The sequence below is a fragment of the Nomascus leucogenys genome, chromosome 9, assembly GCF_006542625.1.
Source record: "Nomascus leucogenys isolate Asia chromosome 9, Asia_NLE_v1, whole genome shotgun sequence".
In the NCBI taxonomy this organism is placed as follows: Eukaryota; Metazoa; Chordata; class Mammalia; order Primates; family Hylobatidae; genus Nomascus; species Nomascus leucogenys.
The window spans coordinates 95,471,276-95,498,031 of NC_044389.1; the positions used below are offsets into that span (position 1 = coordinate 95,471,276).

At 40.8% G+C, this 26,756-nt stretch overlaps 1 protein-coding gene across 1 annotated transcript in view; it reads right to left on the bottom strand.

The window, feature by feature from the left end:
- The window catches only part of PLXDC2 (plexin domain containing 2), a 458,249-nt gene extending 434,948 nt beyond the window's left edge, over positions 1-23,301 (bottom strand). The window contains exon 1 of the mRNA XM_003257698.2: positions 22,554-23,301. Coding sequence (XP_003257746.1) covers positions 22,554-22,665 — 112 coding nt within the window. The 5' untranslated portion in view covers positions 22,666-23,301. The remainder of the gene's footprint in view (positions 1-22,553) is intronic.
- Positions 23,302-26,756: the final 3,455 nt, after the last annotated feature.

Below are 26,756 nucleotides of genomic sequence, written 5' to 3' on the forward strand. Positions count from 1 at the left end.
GGACATTATCATTTGATTTTACAGAAGACAAAACCAAAGAATTAGGGGTGAAGCAATTTCCCAAGAACACAGAATTAATAACTCATGAAACTTGGAATCAAACCCAGGCCAGTTCTTTAAGGCCCCTGTGAGCTGAGTCTAGACGAGCTGTGTCCAATCTTTTGGCTTCCCTGGGCCACATTGGAAGAATTGTCCTGGGACACACATGAAACACACTAACACTAAAGATAGCTGATAAGCTTAAAAAGAAATTGCAAAAAAATCTCATAATATTTTAAGAACGTTTACGAATTTGTGTTGGGCTGCATTCAAAGCCGTCTTGGGCCACATGGCCAGGGCACGTGGGCCATGGGTTGGACAAGAAAGGGTTGGAAAGGTCTAGAAAAGACCTTTCTCTTCTCTGTTGTTTCTAAGCCGAAGGTAGCAGATCAGTAACTTTTTTTTTTTTTTTTTTTTTTTTTTGAGGCTGAGTTTCGCTCTTGTCTCTCAGGCCGGAGGGCAATAGTGGGATCTCTGCTCACTGCAGCCCCTGCTTCCCGAGTTCAAACGATTCTCCTGCCTCAGTGTCCTGAGTATCTGGGATTACAGGCACCCACCAACGTGCCTGGAAAATTTTTGTATTTTTAGTAGAGAGGGGGTTTCACCATGTTGACCAGGCTGGTCTCGAACTCCTGGTCTCAGGTGATCCACTGGCCTCGGCCTCGCAAAGTGCTGGAATTACAGGCATGAGCCACCACACCTGGCCCCAGAGCAGTAATCTTAAGAGATGCTTATAAGGAGCTGAAGCTTAAAGTTGTAAGACCCAGAGTCATCAGAATTCAGTGGTGAGTGCTACAATCCAGTTTGCATGTGTCACCACTTTTCTAATCAACCAGTACATTGTTAAAATCAGCAATTATATCACACTTATTTATCCTTATTCCCAATTATGAAATAACCATGAAAATAAATTCAATTAAGCATAATTCAGATGGAACTGTTTGAACAGGCTGCAGTTGTGTACACTGTCACACTCAATTTCCAAAATAGGCTTTTATAGCAAATATGTCTATCTTTGTTCTATAAGACTGAATAATTGACTTAAGTTCATCTGAGCTCACACTTTTCAAAAGCATTTCAACACTTCCATAAATTTAAGGAGACTATAGCAAAGTGACTTGTCTGTTTTACTTGGACTTAAATTCCTCTGATTACAGATTTCCAATGTTGTATTTATTCTCATGGACTAGGAAACCACAGAGTAAGGTTAACAAATAGTATAGAAAATACTAAAAGCTTGAGTTGTTTCCAGTCTTTTATATGTAAATAAATAATTCCATAATCTATTCTAGCAATACAAATGAATATTTAGAAACTGGAAGTTTAAATTTTTTAAAGTTATATATTAGCCAGGCATGGTGGTTCACACCTGTAATCCCAGCACTTTGGGAGGCCTAGGCGAGAGGACTGCTAGAGCCCAAAAGTTTGAGACCAGCCTGGGGACATAGCAAGACCCTGTCTTTACAAAAAAATTTAAAAATATTGGGAGTCTGGGGTGGAAAGACGGCTTGAGCCCCAGGAGTTGGAGGCTGCAGTGTGTCATGATGGTACTGCACTCCAGCCTGGGCAATAGAATGAGACCCTGTCTCAAAAATAAATAAATCAATAAATATATAAATTTATTCAATTGTAACTATTTTTTCCTTCTTGTTTCACCAAAATGCAAGTAATGGATAGAGGAAATGGTTTTATGTTAGTCACTTTTTGCTAATATCTTGTCAGGTTAAGAGTCTTACGTGAACAAGAAATAAACTAAACCAAAACAAAAAGGACAGGCCTCCGTTGCTGATTTATGTAGAAGCATGTGATAAAGCAATTTACATAGACAAACAATGATAAATGACCTAACGAGTTCAGTAACAAACTGAACGATCACTGCAGACCGATGCACATTTATATTCTACGTTAGCATTTCTGCATGTCTTATAAAACAAATTGCGAAATCCATTAGTTTTGCATTTTGGTGTTTTCGTGTTTGCAACACATTACAAAGTTAAACTAGGTCGGATCATTTAAGCAAGCACAAACTATGTAACCACCTTAGCGTTCAACCATAAATATTGTAAAATTATCAGAACTTGACCTAAGCCACCAATTTGTCATCTTTTACTTTCTTTCCGGCTCATTTATTTGTGTCCCTGCCTGCCCACCAACACACACATACACACATACACATACACACACACACAAACACACACATTCTCTCTCTCTCTCACTTAATGAGAAAACAGAGCAATGTTGCAATTACTAAGAGAAACAACCGTATAATCTATCCTGAAAGATAACCTACTGATAAGAAGGGCTTATGTGTTTTAACTTTTGTTCTCGTTTGTAATTTCAAACTTGCATAAGCTTGATATTTCACTTCTTCATTTTTTTTTAACTTCAACCTGGTCAGGAATGTCTTGCTGGGTAGCATGTTACAGGTGATTACAATCAGCCCTTTTAGTCCTCAAACAATCTTACAAAACAACTGTTGATAAAAAAAACCTTCAATTCACCTCGCAGGCAATACTTGGAGAAAATAAATAATGTCTCTTTTATAAGACTTTACAGTTTTTTAGCGAGAAGAGAGTTCCAAAAATTTCTTGAAAGGCAACTTTGAGCTTTATTCCCTGATTCCTTAAACACAAATAAAGGCTAGAAAATCTATATTTCACAAATGCTTACTGAGTACCTAATATGTGCAAGGGACTATTTTAATCACCACAAAAATTCCTCTTCGCAAGAGCCATAAAATTGATTACAGTGAGGAAAAACAACATTCTTTCTTCTATTTATTATTGTAATTCCCGATCTCCTTATTGGCAAAAGAACAATGGAGTCAGTATTGCCTTTCTTTCAGGGTGTAAAATTGACCTTAAAAAGTGGCTGAAATTAAACAAATTATTTTACATACCCTGTTCTCGAATGCAGCTATTATTTCTTTATGCTCTTAGAACCATTTCGTAGCCCCAGACTTCACTGATAAAATAAAACGGAACTTACTCATTTTTCCTGCTGCCACTTCTTAAGATGAGATTCTCTTTCCAACAGACTTGATTCTATTTGAGTGATTTCATGGATTTAAGGACTTCAGGTTACATAAAATGTGATATCATCTAAGCCTTAATTAAATTTTTATTAGATGTCACAGCAATATTCTTGCAAGTGATAAAGCCTTCTTAAAGTCAAGTTGCATTTTTGGAGGGCTGTGATCATTTTTGTTGAGACAGTGATCCTAACATGGTATCCTGTATTGGTAGTATAGATTCTCAACTCACTTATGCACCTACTGATTGTCTTCCCCCATGCCTATAAATGAGCTCAAATCTCCTTTGCCAGCAAAAAACCCTCTCTTCCCTTATGTTCCCCTCTGGCCACTCCCTCTCTGTCATTTACTTCCCAACCATACTTTTTTGATTATTTTCTTTTGAGACAGGGTATCACTCTGTTGCCCAGGCTGGAGTGCAGTGGACCAATCTTGGCTCACTGCAGCCTCAACCTCTTGGGCACAAGCAATCCTTCCACCTCAGCTTCCTGTGTAGCTGGGACCACAGATGTGCACCACCACATCCTGCTAATTTTTTTATTTTTATTTTTGTAGAGATGGGGTCTCACTTTCTTGCCCAGGCTGGTCTCAAACTGCTGGGCTCAAGCAATCCTCCCATGTCAGCCCCCCAAAGTGCTGAAATTATGGTCGTGAGCCACCACACCCAGATCCCAGCCATGCTTTTTAAAAGGCTGGCATGTCGTCCACATTACTGCATCCTTCTCTGATCTTCATCACTATCCTACCACAATCTGCCACCAGCTAGCCACCATTCCTCCACCAAAACCACTCTTATTGAATTCCCTGATCTGTCCTAGTGATGCTTTTCCTAATCTGCCTCTCACTCTAGGTTGCTCCTCCTATATCTCCCGCCTGGGGGCCCATTCCTCAGTTTCCCCTTCCCAGACCAGCTCTCTAGGACTCTGACCTTGACCCTCTCCTCTTCTCTAATTATTCCTGCTCACTGGCTGGTTCCCACCACCACCAGGTACACCTTGATGATTTGACATCCTGAACTCGTCTGAGGCCTCCCTGCTGAGCCCCAGTCCTGGGAGAGTTGCTGTCTTCACTGGTATGTCCCATGAGCACCTCAGTACTCGCCAAGTCTAAGGTTGAGCTCATTTTTCTATTTCCTAAAGCACTTGGAAAACATGAGAATTATCTTAGCTGTCCTCCTCTTTTATGAAGCCTGCATCACATTCCATCTTTATTGATCCAAGACTGCTGAATTTGATCTGTCTCTAGGCCTGCCCTTCCTAGCTGCTCTCCACACCACTGCTAGAGAGACCCTTTTAAGAGCCCATCTGAGTTTGTCACTCAGCTGATAAAAAACCTGTCTGGGTGCGGTGGCTCACATCCGAAATTTCAGCACTTTGGGCCAGCTGTCATGGGAGAATTAATTCAACACCCTGCTAGGTGTGCAAGTTCCTTCCTAATCTTGCTCCTGCTCCTGCCCAACAGGCAAGGGCAGTTCCCTGAAGATTTCTCGGTTCTCTGCCCCAGGATTGTTCTCTCTGTTCAGGATGCCTTTCCATCGTCTCTGCCCTCCCGTCACTCACACTTCAAATGCAGACCCAGACACACCTCCCTAGGAAGCCTTCCCTGACTCTCTAGGCTAAGACCTATGCTCCCGTTTCTCAATGCCATAGTGAATGCACCCACTCTCTCTCTCACACACATATATACACACATCACATTTTCTTACAATTGTCCTTTTTACTTTCCTATTTTCAATACTTCATGGTAACCTCTACCTGGCAAAGGCTGTATTTTGTATTCCTTCACATCACAATGCTAGGCGCATAGGATACACCTAGCAAATGTTTGTAGAGTGAATAAATAATTCTTCTCAGAGCTAAACCTCACTATCAACCCCAACCTAACAGCATATTAATGTCACTTTAATTCAGTCATCTCAGTCCTTTCGAAACAATTGTATCTTGAGCCAATTTTGTTTAGTTTATAGGCCAATCCAATCAGATAATTTGGGAAGCTTGAAAAGTTCCACTAACGTCTGATAATATTAACAAACAGTCTATTGCCAGATGTGTATTGAAATGTTGGCATAGGTGGTATACAGATAGTGTAGCAAATGGGATACTGATTTGGTCCTCGGAGCCCCCAACCTCTTTCCTGAGCAGTTTTCTCTGAGCCCCTTTTTGGTATATCTGTCCCTCTGCCTTTGTTAACCCCTGCCTCTTCACAGATACACATAGACACACAGACACAGACACACACACACACACACACACATACTCACTCTCTCTCTCTCTCTCTCTCTCTGCCTCTCTCTCTCAGTGATTTTGTGCTGTTCTTGATCTAACCAGGGGCCTTGCCAAAGGCTTCCTTTCCCAGTCCATTGAAACCTGGACACTATACCTGTCTTTTTAGCACACCTGTTCCAGGTTTCAAATGCAGAAGATATGGATGACCATTCCTCCTCCTTGCAATATTTCACATTTTCCAAGATATATTACCTAAACCCAAATAAATGACTCTGTAAGTTAATGACAACCTGCAAGTGCATGCAAGAACAAGGACTGGTTCAAATGCTCTCAAATAACACCACGAAGACATCCACTTCTATTGCCCATATGTTTAGGCCTAGCCTAAACTAAAACACTAACGGCCTCCATACAGTTCTGGAGAAAAAAAAAAAAAGCGAAATATGAAATGCCCAGGAAACTCTGAACTCTGGATGCTTTTTAAAGATTTGTATGCATTTTTTATTTTGACATTTCTTATCTTCTATTCATTGATGCAATCTTAGAACAGCTGTCTTGTTCTTTTTTTTTTTTTTTTTTAGACGGAGTCTCGCTCTGTCGCCCAGGCTGGAGTGCAGTGGCGCAATCTCGGCTCACTGCAGGCTCCGCCTCCCGGGTTCACGCCATTCTCCCACCTCAGCCTCTCCGAGCAGCTGGGACTACAGGCGCCCGTCACCACGCCCGGCTAATTTTTTTGTATTTTTAGTAGAGACAGGGTTTCACCGTGGTCTCAATCTCCTGACCTCGTGATCCGCCCGCCTCGGCCTCCCAAAGTGCTGGGATTACAAGCGTGAGCCACCGCGCCCGGCCCAGCTGTCTTGTTCTTATACATAGATTGCTTACCTTTTCGATTAATTCACTGACACACAGGTAGCATTTTGGATCCCTTTATACACAGAGCATCATTATCCAAAAAAAGTTAACTTGTCATCCAAGGGAATTGTGTAATCTCCTAAGGTGGTTTATTTATCCCTAGAAGCAAGTACATTAATAAGGTCAAAGTATTATTTTCTTGCTTCAAAGTAGATGACGCAGCAGAATTTCACTTCGTGTCCTCAGCCCATGCCAAGAAAAGAAAACTGTTTCTGAGATCCTCATCTTATTTTACACATCACGAGTTTGTTAAAAAATAAATTCCTTGAGTGTTCTTTTCACACACCTTTTATTGGAATAATGTTCTCCACATCCAGATCTGGCCCTAGGCTATCAATGAGTGAGTGGGAGGGTTGTGAATAAGAGAAACGCTTTGCATTCCAGCAGGCAGCCATGCAAGTCTGAGCCTGCTGGAGGTGCAGTCAGCACTTCTAGTTAGATATTGCTGCTGCAATTTACTGTTCCCGTGGCCATCAAAGGCTCTCATTGGCCTGAATTTTTCCCAGACCTACAACAGTAGCACCGCACATGGCTATTACTAGACCGAAGGTGATATGGTTTTACGTCTGGCAGTTTGAAATATAGATTCATCAATAACTAATATTTAATGAGATTAAGTAAAGTTTTCAGAGAAAACTCCATGCCTTGCCCTGCCCTTTTTTGTCTCTGCCTCTGACATCCTTAACTTCCCACTTCCAACTTCCTTATTTTTTCTACTGAAACCCACCAAACATTCAGAGAACAGACATTTTTGACAACAGCTATTATGACTAGAGAGACGAGTAATTTTACTGCTGTGTTACAGATGAAGAAATGGAGGTTCGGGGGTTAATATTTTTGCCCAAGGTCAAAATGGCAGTGAGGAAATTTCAGAGCCAAGATTTGGACTCAAGCCCTTCTGGCATCAAAAGTATCCTTTTAGCAACCACAAGACAATTGAATGTTGTCTTCCCTGGAGAACTTTCCCACCACGCACACTCCCGAGAGACTCTTTCCCGGCTCTCTTGTGCAACCACAAGTATTGGTTTGCCCCTTGCACTGTATCCACGTTATATACATTCACATAGTCTCTTGTAAATCACACCCCTTATATATAGAAACCATGTCTTTTTGTATCTCACACAGTGAATTACAAAATTCAATTGACAGTAGAAACATCTTCCAACTGAAGTTACCCTGGTGGAGGAAAAGGTTAACTAATATAAAAATTAGGCAAATTGAACTTTACAAAGATACTTCAAATTATATCATGAAACGTCATCTATTTTAAGCACACATCACACATACATGTGTAACACATGGCAGTCTCCAACTTATGTATAAAGAATATAAGATAGAATGGCTAGGTTTTCAATTAACCTACAACAGTCTATTTTATTTCTAATAAGTGCATTCATGCATTACTCTGTGTTTCTTTTTAATTACTGATTAGTTATTGAATAAATGAATGGAAAGATAAATGAGTCAATGCATTTATTAGACGCAAGATAGACCTTTGTGGGCTATTCAATAGGTCAGTCAATAATTTTAAATTAAGAGCCTACTATGTGCTAGGTGTTACGTCTGAAGCGTAGTTATACTATTTTTGTTTTGTTTTCAAATTTTTTAAATTCTGGAGAATCCCAATAAACAAAAGTATTAAATAAACACAATGAATAAGCATTGGCTATGGAGCACTTATGAATAAATGAAAAATAATAAATGAATAAACGAAAAACCCATCTGTTTAATGGGTTTTTGCCTCTTATTTCTGGGTAGATTATTGGACTAGCAAAAACTATGATATGTCATCCATGAAAGAGTTAAAGCTCTGGGTGTATACCCAGTGAAGGGATTGCTGGGTCAAAAATATAAATCATTCTACCATAAAGACACATGCATGCAAACGTGCATTGCAGCACTATTTACGATAGCAAAGACCTGGAATCAACCTAAATGTACATAAATGATGGACTGAATGAAGAAATTGTGGTACCTATACACCACGGAATATTATGCAGCCACAAAAAAGAATGAGATCATATCCTTTGCAGGAAAATGGATGGAGGACATTATCCTTAGCAAAGTAATGCACGAATAGAAAACCAAATATCACATGTTCTTACTTAAAAGTGGGAGCTAAATGATGAGAACACATGGGCACAAAGAGGGGAACAACAGACACTGGGGTCTACTTGAGGGTGGAGAGTGGGAGGAGGGGGAGGAGCAGAAAAAATAACTATTGAGTACTAAGCTTACTACCTGGGTGACAAAATAATCTGTACAGCAAACCCCTGTGGCACAAGTTTACCTAAATAACAAACCTTCACATGTACCCCTGTGCCTAAAATGAAAGTTAAAAAAAAAAAAAAGAGTTAAAGCCTTCCCTTTCACAGTTTCCCACTGCCTAGAAAGTTTATCTATACCCACAGGAAAAATAAAATTAGGACAGGAACTGCTAGCCAAACAAAGGAAGACAGTAAGTGAAACACCAAGAAAGATGAGAAAAATAAGACCCAGGTACAAGAATTGAATATGTAATATCAGAATGGGATAAAAAAATCACCCAAAAAAACCAACAGAGAAGAAAGAATCTATCACAGTCACAACTTACGACTTATCTGATGAATGTCACCCGACATCTGAGATTTGAATCATTTTAATGGTCATTGATAATATGCCCTACCAAATGAAATTATGCAGAAAAATTCATTAAGTATTTATTAATTGCCTTCTATATACCAAGCACTATGAAAGGTGCCAAGAAAACAAACAAGCAAAAAAAAAAAAAAAAAAAAAAAAAAGGAAACAAACCTGGTGCCTACCCTCATAGAGCTTACAATTTAGTGGGAAGAATAGTCCTCAATCGAATACTTATACAAATGGCAATATAATTAAACACTTCGATGGATTTCTCAAGACTCTTTCAGCAGCAAGTAACAAATCCCAGCTCAAAAGCAGAATTTCCTGCTTTATCACATTGGGCAGTCCAAGATTGCCTATGGATGGCTCTAGACTTTTATCTTCCCAATGCAGCAACTCCTAGGAAAAACAAACAAACAAACAAAAAGACCTTCTCTTTTCCGGAGCATAGTTAGAGAAAGACCAGTTAGCCTCAGGTCCAAGGGTGAAGGTACACTCTGCATGGCCAATTTTGAGACACAAGCTGATCCTGGGAAATATGCCACTACTAAAAGAAACCCAGGTGAACAACATAGAGTGGGTAGGGGACATTCCTAAATAATGGGAGGGTGCTGTCACCAAAGGATGGGGAAAAGAGATACTGAGGAGATAGAAATATCAGATGTTCACGCCGTACCATGAGTATGGAAGAGAGGGAGAGCTCTGGAGAATGTTTCAAGAAAAACAATAAAAGCCAAGGTAAGAAAAAAATGTGCTCTGAGTATAAGAGAAACAAACTGTTGATTACATGGAAGATGCTGACCTGAACGGATTAAAATGTGAGCAAGTGGATCACATTAAGACTGTGAAAAGAGTTAACTCAAGTCACTGAGTGTGGTACTAAGAGATTGTATTGATTCTTTTGTTGAAAAATATTTAAAAGGCTACCTAGTGATCTGTATCTGAAAAATCTCTTAAATATCTATTTCCCAGGGGGTATTTCCCAGTTGGACTCTTTCGCCTTGAGATAGGTGGAAAGCTAATTATGCAAATTTCATGGCTCTATCTCTAGTTTCTATTTCACTCATTGTTTATCCATATATCATTTGTAACTATGGAATTCTCTCCAGAGAAGAAAATCAACCGATTTTAATATTTTATCAGACAATTCACGTTGTGGGTTATAAATTATTAGAGAGGATTAAAATCTTGTCCTTTCACAGCCTTTGAAATGTTATTCAGATTTACAAAGCTCAGAAATTTAAAACTACTCTTGACAACACTGGTTAAATTATCCCTTTCTCTGTTCTTGCTAGCTTAGTATATGACTGGATCATTTGTAAATCATCCTTTGTAAATGAGTTCTCAGTTCTTCACAAATATGTATGACAAATTATCTTATTTTGCAGTCACTTCATCTCTACCTTCTCTTTACATTTTGTCTTTTTTTTTTATTTTTTACTTTTGAGATGGAGTCTCACTCTGTTGCCTAGGCTGGAGTGCAGTGGCATGATCTCGGCTCACTGCAACCTCCAGCTTTTGGGTCCAGTGATTCTCGTGCCTCAGCCTCCAAGTCGCTGGGACTACGGGTGCCTGCCACCACGTCTGGCTAATTTTTTGTATTTTTAGTAGAAGCCTTCCAAAGTGCTGAGATTATAGGCATGAGCCCCCGTGCCTGGCCTGTCATTGACATTTTAACCCAGGACATCACATTACAGAAATTGTGACTTAGAAATTTTGCTCAAAGAAACATGTGATAAGAAAGCATCAACAAAAGTCTTTGCATGAGTGATAAACCTGAACAAACACAGCATCATTTATAAAAGTGGAACACTAACAAGCATCCTACAGCAAATTTTCAGAGAGCTTCCTATGCTTGGAGCTAGGGAGGCACTGGAGAATCAGTCACAGAAGGCAGTTTACAGTAAAATGCAGGCACAAGTAATTACTATTGATGATCAGTGAAATGATGAAGACATCAAGGCTAAGTGGAGATCGGAAGGACAAAAAGCCAAAAAAAAAAAAAATAATAAGGAGGAAAGTGTGTCCAAAAAGAGGTAAGAGCACGTGCAGAATTTCAGAACAGAGACAATGTACAGGGATCCTGGGGAGGGACAGAAAGTGCTGAACTTGAACCCAAACAGGTCAAACAGGACCAGATATCTTCAGCATGAGGGCAAGAGAAAGGCACAGGAGTGGTTCCAACAGAGGAGGGACACAGCCAGATTTGCATTTTAGAAAGATCTTTCTGGCTGTGGAATGAAGAATGGGTTCCAGCAGGGCAATTTTGGAGGTAAGGTGGGAAGCCTTTGCAGTAAGCCAGGCTAGAAAGGCCAGGTCTGTTGAGACAGGACAATAGAACTGGGGGCTGGAGAAAAGCCATCTGAAGTCAAACAAAAGTGCTTGGCTTAAAAAAAAAAATCAGCTTCTTATTGGCCATGCCTATTTTCAAACATCTCTTCTAAAAACAGCTTGACAAAAACTGAGATTGCCCCAATCTGGCTTCCTGCATGGAGCTGTTTTGCAACGTCCAGACAATGAGACTGTCATGTGCAGAACGACTTTAAATCTTACTTGTTTTTAAAAATATCTGAAATGAACAACAGATGTTAAAAAGATAAAGAAGGCTAAACAACCAAGAAATAAAACAAGCTGCCTGGCTTTTCCATGTACTCCTGATTAAAAAATACTCAGATCACTAAGCCTGACTTCAGAGCCACAGCCAGGCATGAACTGTGCTGAGCTGGAGGTGGAGTTCACATTTTCAAGTCAAACAAGAAAATTGTACCCCTCTCATTTGCAAATGCCTGTAGTCTAAATAAAATAATAAATTCTATTGTCTATAGAGGGATAGCAACTTGCAAACTGTACTCTCTTTCAAAGTAAATCTCCGATGGGATCGAAATGAATCAGCTAGTGAGCCAATGTTAAGGGGGGATCCTAAAGCTTGGAGATTTTACCGTTCTTTCCAAAGCTGTTTCTTAGGATGCAGCAAACTTAAGGCAAAGTCTTGGTTGGAGCGTTGCTGGTCCAGAGATAAGATGCTGAGAAGCACATTGCGAAAATATCATCATGTCTATGTGTCATTTGCGTTGCGCTCACTTCTCCATCATGATAGTTCCTAAGAAGCCAGGTATTAACATTTCCTTCCCTTAACTGAGTTGTTCATTTTAATTAAACTATCATTCCCCATTTGTTTCCTAGGAAACAATTAGATGTATGGTTAGTCGGATGATGTGATAAGAAAACCTCCCCAGCTCTCCATCTGGAAATTTCATTTCAACTAAAAAAGGTCACTGTCAAATAGTCACTATTAACAATTTGTTATGATGGCTGGGCGCGGTGGCTCATGTCTGTAATCCCAGCACTTTGGGAGGCCAAAATGGGTGGATCACTTGAGTTCAGGAGTTGGAGACCAGCTTGGCCAACATAGTGAAACCCCATCTCTACTAAAAATACACGAATTAGCCGGGTGTGGCGTGCCTGTAGTTGTAGCTATTTGGGAGACTGAGGCAGGAAAATCACTTGAACCCGGGAGGTGGAGGTTGCAGTGAGCCAAGATCGTGCCACTGCACTCCAGCCTGGGCAACAAAGTGAGGCTCTGTCTTAAAAAAAAAAAAAAGAAAACTGTTATGAAGCCCTGTGGTACTTGTTCTGGCCATTAGATGTTGTAGAAAAGAAATTACGTAGTCTCCCAGTTGTTTAGAAATTGAATTATTTACAAAATGACGCAGAGATTTAATAAGATTGCAATCAAAAGCCCAAGAGTTTGTAGCAAAATCTGAAATGTTTATTCTAAAATGGCTCTGGAAAAGGAAAGAACCTCTTGAAATAGCCAGCTTCTGAAGAGCAAGAACAAGAGGGACAGGTTTGTCCCATCAGATATAAAGACTTATTATAAAGCTATGGTAATTAAGACTGTGTATCAGTACAGGGATAATTATGGGTTCCCCCACCCCCTTTATCTTCAAAGTAGATTATCTCAGCAGGGCTTCTTTCAGGATTTATCTTTTTGGAGTAGACCTTTCACAAACCCAATAACCCAGAAATTCTAGCTCTAAATATAAGCCAAGCATCTCCTGCATGTAAACAGGAAAAGATGTTTGCAAGGATGCTCCTACCCCCACATTCACAAGAGCACTAATTATCCATGGATGGAAAATTCAATAAATCACTTGTGGACCAGCAGATTACAATTAAGACCAACCCAAGTAGATGCAGTTGCTAAAAACAAAACAGCAAGTGATGTGATTTATTACACAACTCAGTCTCCACCAAAATTGTTTCACAACATACCCATCAGTATTTTGCAAGTCTTTCCATATTAACAAATGCGACCACAAGATTCTGATACAGGAGCTATGTTTACTCACACTTCACGTAAAACAAAAGGTTTTCATAAAATTCATTCAGTTTGAACAAAAAAAAACCATTTTTTAAAGCTACATAAAAACTTTAAAGCCAAGTTATGAATCAAAGTAGGTACAACTGATACATTATACGAGATATATAATATCCTAAGCTAGTTTAACAAAACCAGCATATGAAAATAAAGCACTGAGCAATATCTTTGTAATATAGCAAGAATGCTCTCAAACTAAAATGTGAAATAAAATGTGTTTTAACCTCACAAGTCACCTTGATTTTCACAGGGCATCCATAGTTTTCAAAGTATTAAAATATTCTTCAAATTTTTGTTGTATGGCAAAAAACTAAAATGACCCTCCTGTTTCTGCTCCAAACAAGCACCAAGGAAAAAAAGGGCAAAGACACAGTGGTATGTCTCTTAGTTCAATTTTTGTTCCTTGGAATTAGCAAATTAAAGGGCTAAATGACAACAACAACAAAAACTTCAAAGGTGTATATTCCCAGGACCTATATAAATAGTCAACAGAATTAAAATGGCTAATATCAGAAGCAATAATTCTTGAAAGAATTATGGACAGGCAGTACATTTTGGGCAATCTTAAACATAAAACTATGGACTGGCAAAATAATTAGGAGGTGGAATGTTTTTAAATTAAAAGTTCGGGACAGTATTCCTTGAAATCACAGGAACCCATATCCACTAAGAACATAACTCAGTTTGCCAAAAATTACTACATATATACTTTTCATTGGGATATTTTGCAATGCAGGTTGCATTTATGTAATTTGTATATAGACATTTTTCAATGAATTGAAGGGAAAACATAGCAAAAGGAGAAGGAAAAGACAAAGCCAAAAGGAGAAGTCAGCTGAAATACCAGACTTGCTCCCGCCAGCTATGCCCACAGGAAGGTGAGTGGGCCCTTTTGACCAGATAAATGAACAAAAAGACAGCATATAAATAACCCGGTTCATTAGGTCAGCGGTAGCTACAGTCTAAGTTTGTATGTCGGAAAGAATTCAGCAAATGGATATAATAGACTCAGCATGAGCAGTACCTGAAATGGACCTTAAATACTTTCCCATCTTAAAACTCATCATTATTGGTAGATTTCATGCTCTAAATCATAAATTCTGCCTGTCCTACTTCCCCTTTAGGCTTTAGGGAAATAAATATTTTATTGGATGTTCATATAATGGTTTCAGAGAGAAAAGGGTAGGAGTTACTACTGTAAGCAGATTACTACTGTAAGCAGATATGTGTAACTACTACCCAAAAAACATTATCGAATGTTCAATGTTCCATATTCCAGCTGGACCCAAGAATACAGTATCCTAATCAAAATGAACCAGAGTGTACTTACCAAGCATCATACTCAGAGAGAATATATCAGTTTTATTTAGACTCTTTGTATAACTGAACTCTCCAAAGAATACACAGAAAATTGACTTTTAAATATTCGGATTCCTATGCAGTTTTTCCACAGGGCAAACTCTTAACATTCTCTCCATATTCTCAAAGCCTCAATGAGCTACACATCTTACTTACAGGATAAGACCTCGAGCAACATGGATTCTAAGGAAAATGTCCAATTATTGAGTAAAAAATAATTGAGGAACTGAGTAATAAGATTCCAGACAAGTAAAAAGGAAGTCAGTCTGCATCTTGGCCTGTGACCCTCTCTTGACAAAACTCACAGAACACTATCTATGATAAGGCCTCAAGCAGAAAGAGTGAGGACAGCCTATTTTAATTTGAAGGGTAGGGTAAAGGTACTAGCGCTTAGATCTGGTTTGATGGCCTCTGGCGGAAGAGATTAAAAGTATGGATATCCAGTAAGGTCACTTAGTGTCTGACCCCATGTTCAGATCTGTAATCCTTAACAGGCTAATTCCAAACAGACCCCTGGCAAGACCTCTAATTCTACTTAAATATACAAATCTATACCATCATTCCACAGCTTACCACCTTTTTAATTAAAAAGAGGAAAATAAAACCAAACAATAAATATGAAATGAGTTCACTGTCTGGTTATAAACACATGTGGAATATTTTATATTCTCATCTTTTTTCAGCTATTATCCTGCTGATTTTTAACACAATAAATAGTGGAAGAAACTGTCTTAATAAAAGCATCACTACTTAGCCTGTCATTCTCTAGTAACTTCCTCAGCTTAACAGAATCATGGTGTGGGAGGCAGTGAGGGAAGACATCCTGTGTGAACTCAGTGAAGAAAGACCTCTCAGAATGGAGTACTCTACAGAGATAATTAAAGCTTTGGGAAAATGTGCTCAGAATAAAGCCAAAGGGCTGGAATTCATCAGATTAAGAGAAAGCGGAAAGCAACTTAGTGATACACAACCTTATGTATCATGGCGATTCAATTTTATTTGCTTTTTTCCCATCTCCAAAACAAATACCAAATAAGATTTTAAGTGAGAAAAGGTAGAAAAGGTAAGATGAAGACAGAGGTAAGCTAGCACACAAAATGTAGGCCAGAAGGTTCATATAGTTGTTGGAGGTGGGCCACAAATTGTGCACTGAGATTTAAAGAAACCAAAACTTAAATGGTAAAACTCCTAGGCATTATTTGTAATGTCCAAAAGATACAAACAAGTTCAAAAGAACTATGTCTGTAATTGAAACATAAGGTCTCTCACCCTGTCTCTGTCTCTTTCTCTCTCTCATTTTCTCATGGCATAATATCTCGGGGAGCAGACACCATGCAATGTATTGCAGAATATCCTCATCTACTTCCCTGTAACAGCTCCCATAGCAAGTTTTTTTATTATTTTATTTTTTGAGACAGGGTCACACTCTGTTGGCCAGGCTGGAATGCAGTGGTGTAATCACAGCTCATTGCAGCCCTGACCTCCTGGGTTCCAGTGATCCTCCCACCTCAGCCTACCAAGTAGCTGGGACTACAGGTGTGCACCACCATGACCAGCTAATTAAACAAAACAAAAAACAAAACAAAAAAACTGTAGAGATGAGGTCTCTTCCCTATGTTGCCCAGGCTGGTCTCCAAATCGTGGACTCAAGCAGTCCCCCTGTCTCAGCCTCCCAAAGTGTTGGGATTACAAGTGTGAGCCACTGAACCTCACCTCAAAACAAGTTTAATGAGAATTTTTTTTTTTTTTTTTTTTTTGAGATGGAGTCTTGCTCTGTCACCCAGCTGGAGGGCAGTGGCGCAATCTCAACCTCCACCTCCTGGGTCAAGTGATTCTCTTGCCTCAGCCTTCTGAGTAGATGGAACTACAGGTGCATGCCACCATGCCTGGCTAATATTTTTATTTTTAGTAGAGATGGGGTTTCACCATGTTGGCCAGGATGGTCTTGATCTCCTGACCTCTTGATCCACTCACCTCCGCCTCCCAAAAAAGTGCTGGGATCACAGGCGTGAGCCACTACGCCCAGCCGAGACAATATTTTTAAAGCCTCCTTCATTATAGTTTAGTGACATGAGGCCTAAAACAGTTTAATTCAAAAGCAATCCCACAAAGAACCAAAATTATTTAATAGTCTTCATCTTCAGTGAAATAAAACATCACCATATATGTATTCATATGTACATATATATGTAAACCATATTTTAAGATATTAAATTAAAAACATAAGTAAACATCCCAGCACTTTGGGAGGCTGAGGCGGGCGGATCAAGAGGTCAGGAAATCGAGACCATCCTGGCTAACACAGTGAAACCCTGTCTCTACTAAAAAATACAAAAAATTAGCCAGGCGTGGTGGCGGGCGCCTGTAGTCCCAGCTACTCGGGAGGCTGAGGCAGGAGAATGGCATGAACCCGGGAGGCGGAGCTTGCAATGAGCCAAGATTGCTCCACTGCACTCCAGACTGAGAGAGAGAGCGAGACTCCGTCTCAAAAAAAAAAGTAAGTAAACATGCAGAAAGAAACTAGCAGTATAGGAAAATAGTGGAATGAACTTTTTGAAAGTCCTATCTATCAACAGAAGGCTTAATGTAAATAACTGATTTTAAAATAGGCAAAGTGCCTAAAAATAGACATTTCTCCAAAGAAGACAAAAAAATGGCCAACAGGTATATGACACGGTGGTCAACATCACTAATCATTAGGGAAATACAAATCAAAATCACAATAAGGTATCATCTCACACCTACTAATATTAAGATGGCTATTGTCAAAAAGACGATAGTAAGTGTGGGTGAGGATGTGGAGAAAAGGGAACCGTTATACACTTTTGGTGGGAATGTAAATTGGTAGAGCCATAAAAAGAACAATATGAAGTTGCTTCAAAAAATTAAAAATAACACCACCATATGAGCTAGCAATCTCTCTTCTATATATATACCTGAAGAAAATAAAACCAGCCCATTTAAGAGGTATCTTCACTCCCCTGTTAATTGAAGCATTATTCACAATAGCGAAGATATGACAACCCCACTGTCCACTGATGAATAACTGGATATATATTCCATATACATTGCATATGTAGTGTACATATATTCCATATATAGTGCATATATAATATATATATTGTATATATAGTGCATATATGATATATATTGCATATAGAGAGCATATATATTATATATTGCATATATAGTGCATATATATTATATATAGTGCATATATACTATGTATTGCAAATATAGCAGATATACATTATATATTGCATATATAGTGCATATATATGCACAATGGAATATTATTTAGCTTTAAAAAAGAAGATCTTGCTATTTGTGATAGCATGGATGAAGCTGGGGGACATCGTGCTAAGTAAAATAATTCAGACACAGAAATACAAATGCAATTAGGTTTCTCTTATACATAGAATTTGAAAATAAACAAGCATCATGTTGCACAGCTTGAATACATATTATTAAAAATTAAAAATAAAAACAAAGAATTTTTTAAAGGAAATGTATAAAAGAAAAAAGATATGAGATTAAGAACATGAGTGAACATTCACTCAGAAACCAGCAGGGTAGACGAATGGTCGAATGAATTTTTTAAAAGTCCCACCTAATAGTAGAAGGATAGTTTAGCAGACTCCTGGATCTTATGCTTTGGTTTCAACAGTTACTCTCTGAAGTTAGTTTTAAATTTATTTCTATCCTATGGATGGACAAAGTCTTAGCATGGGAATTATTTAAAAAGTCTCCTAAGGTGGCATTCAAATTAATAATTCAGCTTGAACTACAGTTCTATTCAGTTCAGCTCAGTCCAACAACAATTTATTGCAACTATTTATTGGTAGTTGCCACAGCAGATTCAGAAATAAATGACAACAGACCCTGACCTCAGGAACATATGGTCTGGTCTAATAGAATACATGAGAGAGAGGCAGAAATGGAAAGAAAAGGAAACCCTACAATATCAAGTAAGTGCCTTTGAAGAAGGCATAAAGTGCACTGAGAATTCTAAGACAACACGTCCTTTTGTGGAGAGTGTCACTTGAGACAAATCTGCAGGAAAAATTGGAAAATGGATGGACGGAGACGCACTTAGAGAAGGAAGAGCAGGAGGAATGGCAGAAGTGGTAATGCATGGTACACACTCAGGGAACTTCCAGCAGCTCATCTGGTGAGAGCTTTCAAGAACAGGCAGGGGAGAGAGGGTGGGAAAGTGCTTGAGGCCACACGGCAATGGCCTTGAAGACCATGGAGAAGAGACTGTATTAATGTGATGAGAAAGTAGCTGAAGACTTTATTTATTTATTTGTTTGTTTGTTTACTTATTTTTATTTTTTATTTTTTATTTTTTTGAGGCAGGGTCTCCCTTTGTCACCCATCCAGGCTGGAGTGCAATGGTGCAAACTCGGCTCGCTGCTACCTCCGCCTCCTGGGTTCAAGCGATTCTCCTGCCTCAGCCTCCCAAGTATAGCCAGGATTACAGGTGTCCACCACCACACCCAGCTAATTTTTGTATTTTTAGTAGAGACAGGGTTTCACCATGTTGGCCAGGCTGGTCTCAAACTCCTGACCCCAGGTGATTCGCCCACCTCAGCCTCCCAAAGTGCTGGGATTACAGGCATGAGCTACCGTGCCCAGCCTGCAGCTGAAGACTTTAGACCCCATGATCAAGGCTGTTGATCAACTCATTCCTCTTTAAAAACATAATGTTTCTGCAATAGGAGATAGCTTTTAGGAAAAAATGACAAAACTAATTGATAAGGACACATGTTTTCTACATACTCTGAGAGTATCTGATTCTTGCAGTGAAGAAACCTATCTGGAGCAAAATTAGTATCTTTCATTGTTAAGTTTTATTCAAATACATTCTCCCTGATAAGAGTTTATTTCTGAAGATCACACTGAAATGTGCAAATTCTCCTGATTATAATAATTCCAAACCTCTAGGCAGACACCCATGAATAACAACAACAAAAATTATCTTTGATGTAAATGTTCTACATTACAATTATGTCTCAGTCCAAACTTACCCAACCTCACTTCAAAACTTGTATCTATTCTCTAAAGGAAAAAGAAACTCACATTTCATATTTTTAAAATTTTGCATGTAGCCTCAAGTCATTGATTGATAAAATAATTAACCTGTCTTTTCTCCAACAATATGACAGATGTCCATTTTATAATAAATATTCACTTGAATTAACCCCTCTATTATACCATTTTGCTCTAGGTTTATATGCAAACGGGAACTTTAATGATTATGTCTCAACAGCAACACTCTTATAACAAACTCTACAAATGGGTAATATTTCATTTGTATTAATGAAACTTATATGTATTATAACATATATACTTATATAATATAAAACTTATATTAATTTCATTTCAATTAAAAACTCCAACAAAAGCAGGAAATAACAGAAAAATATTCAACCAGAGAAGAACAACTAAAATAAGTGTGAATTATGTGATAAACATAAACTACTTCCCTCTAAAACAGAAAAGGGAATAATAGATGAAATTAGCAGTTTATCTGCCCTCTGGTGGCAATAAAATCAACTGCAGCATTTACTAAAGTAATGCATAATAAAATGTCCTGTTACGAAGTCAGACATTGTTCCGGTGCCAAAATGTCTGTAGTAAAAATCCTGATTGTTGCATGACAAATTTCAAGACTGTTGGACTTTTCCCCCCATATTGAACTTTTATATAGACTATTTTACAAATAAAATTGTATACTTTTTTTTCTGTTTCACCTTGCTATTTTTATGTATTCAGTAAGCTAACCATTTAATTACAATATTTTTTTCATAAAGCTACATGTAAATTGATGTCCAGGAAAGAAGCTACTTTGGTTTATAAAAGTCTTTGAAAATTTGCCAAGGAATTTAAAACCATTCTTTTTAAAATCAATCCTATCAATATATGGGTTTCTAGAGTATATTTCCCATCAGAAATATTCAACTAGCTTAAAATACCAGTAAACTGGTGTTGAACATTTTAAGTATTTTATATTTCCCATAGCAAGGGCTTTTAATTATATGGCCAATGTTACTTTGGGATGAATTTCATCCTCAATTTCTGAACTTCTTGGCATAGCAAATGTGTGTGTATGTGTGTGTGTGTGTGTGTGTGTGTGTGTTTATACATATATTCTTTTTTCAGTAACATTACTGGAACAGGTTTAGAAAAAGATAAACATTTGCTGGCATTTATTTATTTTTTTCTTTACTGCAAATGCATTATTTATTCCTAGTGCCAAAGAAGTTTTTAAATAAACAACTTGGGATGCATATTGGCATACACATCCTTTTAACCACGTTTGTGGTGGAGTAAATTGTTTTCATTAAGCATATATTCATACCATGAGTAAGTACATGAAAATTGCTGTTGCAATTTTTAAATAACTGTGTCCTTTCCTGGAAGGCTAAAACTGTCATTTTTTTTCCGACCAATGAAACATATCAGAGAAATAAACAAAAGGTGTAATCTACTGTCATAAATCATACACAGTCAAGAACAACCTATGTCCATTAACGCAGAATAATTAAATGTGACAAAGACAAGTCAACACCCAAGAAATCTGCATTTTATTCTCAGCTTTAAAAGTGTTGTCACCCTATTGCCTCCCTGCACATACACCCCAACACACACACCCCTCCAACCATAAGTAAGAGCACAGAGTCACTATCTGTGCTTTATCTAGAACAGTTTACACCAGGGACAGGCGAAGTGTTGTGACTGTCTTCTAAGTCGCGCCTTGGTAAATTTCACTCAAGGGTTTCCTTCAAGATCTTCAAGATTCACCTTGCCTGGAATCCCCAGGTGTCCCCCCAGCCTTCCATCTGTGACTCTCAAGTTGACTGTTGAGGACGAATGCATACTTTGCGGGCAATCATTTAAATTACACACACACACACACAGACACACACACACACACACACACACACACCAGAAAAGAACAAATTGATTATCCTAAGCAGAAAGTTTTCGTTTTCTTTTCTTTTCCCTCCAAGTTTTTTCTTTTTTCTTTTTCTCTCGTTTCACCTCCTCTCGAAGTCCACCCGAGTTCACCAATTTCTGCCAAGATCTCTTTCTGCCTGTGTCTTCACTTTCTTCACTGAAAGGCAGAAATGGGGAGTAGGCACCCAGTTCGCGGTGGGCAGGGTCCTAGGAGGTAGCCTTCCGCTCGGCGATCGCCCCTGAGGCGCAGCTCCCCGCAGGACGGGCACCTGCCAGGACAGCCACTAAGAGGATGTGGAGGTTGGGGGCCCTCTCGGGGACAAAATCAGGGCACTCTGGGGAACCCTCTGCGCGTTCAGGCCTGTCTGTGAAGCTGGCAGGCAGAGGACAATGGGAGCAGGGGTAGGTCTCTAGAGGCGCGCCCGCCCCCACCTTTCCCACCTGCTCCCCACCTCCGTGCCCGCCACACCTACCCCGCCCCACTTCCAGAGCCCGCTCGGCCCAGTTCACTAGACGGAGCTAGTGGGGATCGCCAGGGGAAGGAAGGTGCTGCCACAGGGAATTTTCTCGTGCAGAGGAGAGACCTGCAATCCCTGGCTTTCACCACGTCCCCCACCCACCCCACACCACACACTCGCTTAGTTTAACCAGCAGCGAGGAAGGAGGAGGAGCCGGAGAGCACACAGCCTGGAGATGCCAGGTCCTAGGAGATGTATCCACGGAAGAAGCTTTGCTCTCACACTGGAGCCCTCCCCGGGCTACCTGGGGGAGACAGTACCACCCCCTGCTGCCCAGGTGAAGTAAGCCCGAAAGCCTCAAGAAAACCCCTAGTCCCCGGCGTCCTTCTCTTGTTAACCCTCTTTTCCCCATTTGGGAAGCCTAAGTTTAGCCGAAAAGCAACTGCAATAAGTTTCCCAAGGGCAGATAGATGATGTTGGGGGGAGAGGGTAGGGAGAACGCGAGTGCCAGAGAGGTCTTCAGCTGCGCACAAAATCAACAAGCCAAAGTGCATCTTACTTACCAAGGATTTGGTCTCCGGGTTTCCCATCGGCGAACTGAAACTGGTCCGTGAAGAAGTGGCAAAGTAACACAACTCCTGCAGCGGCCAGGTCGGCCCTCGGGAACCTCGCCATGCCGCCGCCGCCACCTCCCTACCCCTCCCGCCAGTCCTTCGCCGGTGCTCTGGGGCTCCCGATGCAATAGGCGCGACCAGGCCAAGCGCTGCGGATCGGTCTCGGTGGGACCCGGAGGCCTTTGTAAATGTCGCTGCGATTTCACAGTAGGGAACCGAGAAGAGGAAAAAGCGAACGCGAGTAGGAGCGCAGCCCTCTTCGGACCTCTGGGGCTCTCTTTGCAACTTGCCACACTCGCAGCCCTCACCCGACACTGAACAACAACTGTGGGGAGGAAAGGCCACTTGCAGCCGGGGTTCGCAAACTGTCGGTTCCACTCGGGCAGCGCCACCCCGGTGGCCGCAGACGGTGACTTCCGAGCCCCAGCGATGCGCTCCACTGGGTTCAAAACAGATCTAATTCCACAGCCAGCGCCGCTGCCTGCTCCAGATCCACTAGGGCTGGTCGGCTCTGCAGGAACTTTCCTCTGTCTCGGGATGGCCCCGGCAGGAGGTTTAGGTTTGCGGGAAGAGGTTGATGGCGAAACCCTCCCGACAAGTTTTGCTTCTTTTCTTCGCCCGACGCAGGGCGCGCGTCCTTTCTCGCAGCCGGAGGAATGGGCAGCTCCGAAGAGCTGAGCCCTGGGAAGGTTCGGGCTGCAGCAGTCTGAGGTCCGAAGCCAGGAAAAAAATGTGTTTTTTTAAAAAAAAAGGGGGGGGGGGAGAAAGGAAAAGGGTGGGGTGGGAGGGAGTCAGGCTGGAACCTATCGGGAGAGGGTTCCTCCAGGCTCAGGAGGAGGGGGTCCCAAGCCCCCGCGGAGCCCCAAGAGTTTGGTGGCGGAGGAGACGCTGCCGTCGCCACGCTCCCCCGCACTCCTGCTCCACACTTTGAGGAGGGAAGGCAGCTCGCAATTTGCCAGATCTGCCGCCGCACCCTCCTCCCTCCTCCCTCCGCCCTCCCCTTCGCTCCTCCAGGCTTCTCCCACCTTCCTCCCTGAAACCGGCAGCCCGCACCAACCTGTCCAATGGCTGCACTTTCCTCGGGGCTGGCTGAGGAGTCGCGGCCAACAGATTAAGCCGGGGGAGCCTAACGAAGGGGAGGGAGAGGGCCACTCCAGCCCCGCGCGCCAGGGGCAGCCGGCTGCCCCCGATGACGGGGAGAGGGGACAAGTCCGGGGAGCTAGCCGGGGAGCGCGGGGCAGTACCTCCGCGCCGCCGGGGCGCCATCCTTGCACCCTGCTCGCATGCCCTGGGCAGCTCCGCCAATTGCGCCCCCCACCCACCTGGCTCCCGGGCCGCCTTGGCGCCGGACTGCGGGGGGCGATCGCGCCCCGCCCCGACCCTGGTGGGTCTCCCTGGGCACGAAAGTGTTAACCACAGCTCGCCCCTTCGCGGAGGCTGGGTCTGGCAGTGGCTGGGGAGTGGAGAAAGCAAACCAGAGCCAGCTGGGTTACCGACTCCTCGAAGCCCCCTCGGACCCCAGCCGGCGCTGGAGGGTGGCGGAAGGTGGCGCACCTCAGCGTGGTCCCTGCCGCTGCCACCGCGGCTTTGTAAAGTGTCAGCGGGGGCGAAAGCGAGAGTTTAAAGGAACAGGAGGCCCACTGAATTTCCCACCGGGGCTTTCAGGAGCTCTGGCTCCCCGGTTTGTTTTTGTTTTTTCAGCTCGGGAATCTGTTTCCGCGTTAACCCTTGCCGCCCGTCTCGTTAGTTGATATCTTATTTTGCATACAGTTAATCATTTTTGAAAGAGATAAATACAAGGAAAAGAAGCAAAGCGCTATTGGTTAAAAGTACAGGATCTAGAGCCCGGACAGCCTGGGCTGGAATTTCACCTCCACCGCAATGAGCAATTTATCTCCTAGCCTCAGTTATCTATCCATCAAATGGAGAGAATTAGAGTAACGCCCTTATAAGATGGTTGCAATGGATTGGATGAGTTAACTGTATATTTAATAAATATAGAATATTGCCTACCGCAAAGTACGTGGCTTTAAATGTTTCCTGAAGCAAAAGTGAGAGAAAACGACTTCAATCACATAATAAATTTGCACGTGTTCTAAGTTCAAGGTCCTTTCCACTCCAAGCTCTGAACAGTCTATGGATGCTGTCAATAGATGTCTCGGCTTGCCACAAAACCCACTGGAAGTGGATCTGGATAATCAATCTACCTTTGCAAATGTGATGCTCAAAGGATGGCTCTCTCATGGGAAACAAGCAATATGTTTCCCTTAATCCAATACTCAATTTGCTCTTTATTTCCAAACAACAGATACACACGTATAAACACAAACATATATCATGCCTACACTCTTTCTTATGCCAAGACCCTGGCTCTTTCCCGAGCTTTCCTCCCATAGGTTGATTTCTACTAAGGTAACTGGGTTCTTCTATTTCTGCTTAACTAGGAGTGTTTAAGTTCTATGTAATATTACATCCGAATTTGAGTACCTGGATACATACCTGCTTAAAATCAAGTTTGAAAACTGAGTCTTCTCATCAAAACCTGATTGTGCGGTTGACCCTTGAACAACAAAAGGGGTTTGAACTGGGAGGATCCGCTTTTGCATGGATTTTCTTCCTCCTCTGCCACCCCTAACACATAAAGACTAACCCCTCCTCTTCCTCCTCCTCCTCAGCCCACTCAATGTGAAGATGATGAGGATGAAAGCCTTTCTGATGATCCACCTCCACTTAATAAACAGTAAGTATATTTATCTTCCTTATGATTTTCTCAACGTTTTCTTTTCTCTAGCTTACTTTATTGTAAGAATACAGTATGCAATATGTAGAACATACAAAATATGTGTTAATCAACTGCTTTTATATTATCAGTAAGGCTTCTAATCAACAGTAGGGTATTAGTAGTTAAGTTTATGAGGAGTCGAAATTATACATGAATTTTCTACCGTGTGGGGGTCCGTCCCCCTGACCCCCATACTGTTAAAGGGTCAACTATAGTTTAATTGATGCTGATTCTTTTTGAGAATCATAAATCTATGTGAAAAGCATCCCAAAATATTCTGCACAACTCCAGCTCCCATCATATCTAAAATAATGGGGAATCCAGCAGAAACCATTTCAAGAAAGCACCTCTTTTTTCAGACTGAGTTATTTCTCCTTCTTTCACAGTAGAAAAATAGGTGTTTCCTCCTCTGAGAACAAGCAAATTTCCACCTCTCCTTGCTATCATTTTATTTCTTTTTTCCTTTATTATTTTATGTGCATATTCGCAGGGTTCATTTTTCTTGTTACTTGCAGTCATCAATGCTTTGACCTCCTGATTGAAACTATATACTTTTTGTAAGTAGATATTTGATGCCAAAATTTGAAAGGGGGCTAAATGGTCATTCAGGGTCAGTCGGGAAAGACTTTTACATGTTTGGTTATGTCACTGATGCTGCTGAATTGTATTGGTTTACTCCTATCTTTATTTTATTCTGAAGAGCTATACACATAGTAAATGCGGAAGTATGGGAGAAGATACAAGTAAGCAAAACTCAATCATGCTTGATGAGATTTGCTGTTCAGAAATAAAGATGAAAAAGCAACATTGTATAACAATAAACTCAAGCTCTGATCATTTGCCTTAAATGTTGATGAATAATTATTTTTTAAAGTATATTCTGCCTTTACACTATAGCAAGGAACGAAAAATAAAATGTAGGTAGGACAGTACGTTCAGAGTGAAATAGAAAAAGTAGATTACTCATATAATTCTGGCTTAGGGTATTTTGTGGCCTAAATTATTTGGGTTTGCCATATACATTTCACCACAGTAGAAGTGTCTCTTTCCATTGTGTAGTAACAAAGTAAGTCTTTGTGGAAGATGTTACATCTTCCATTTGACATGAGGGACAGATGTAGTAATGGCTGGAGGTCTGTTTGTATTCACTATAGACATGGGAAAGGAATTGGTGGTTCTTTTACCCATTCTTAATTTTAGCTAATCTCTCAAGGAACAAATGAATCAGGAACCACAAATGAATAGCACTTAGATTCTTTGTCCATGACAAAGATCTGGAATCCATACGACACTCTCTCCTTTAAAATAATATATCAGAATCATTCTCAACAACATAGAACTTTGGGCAAAGATTAGCATGTGAGCTATTG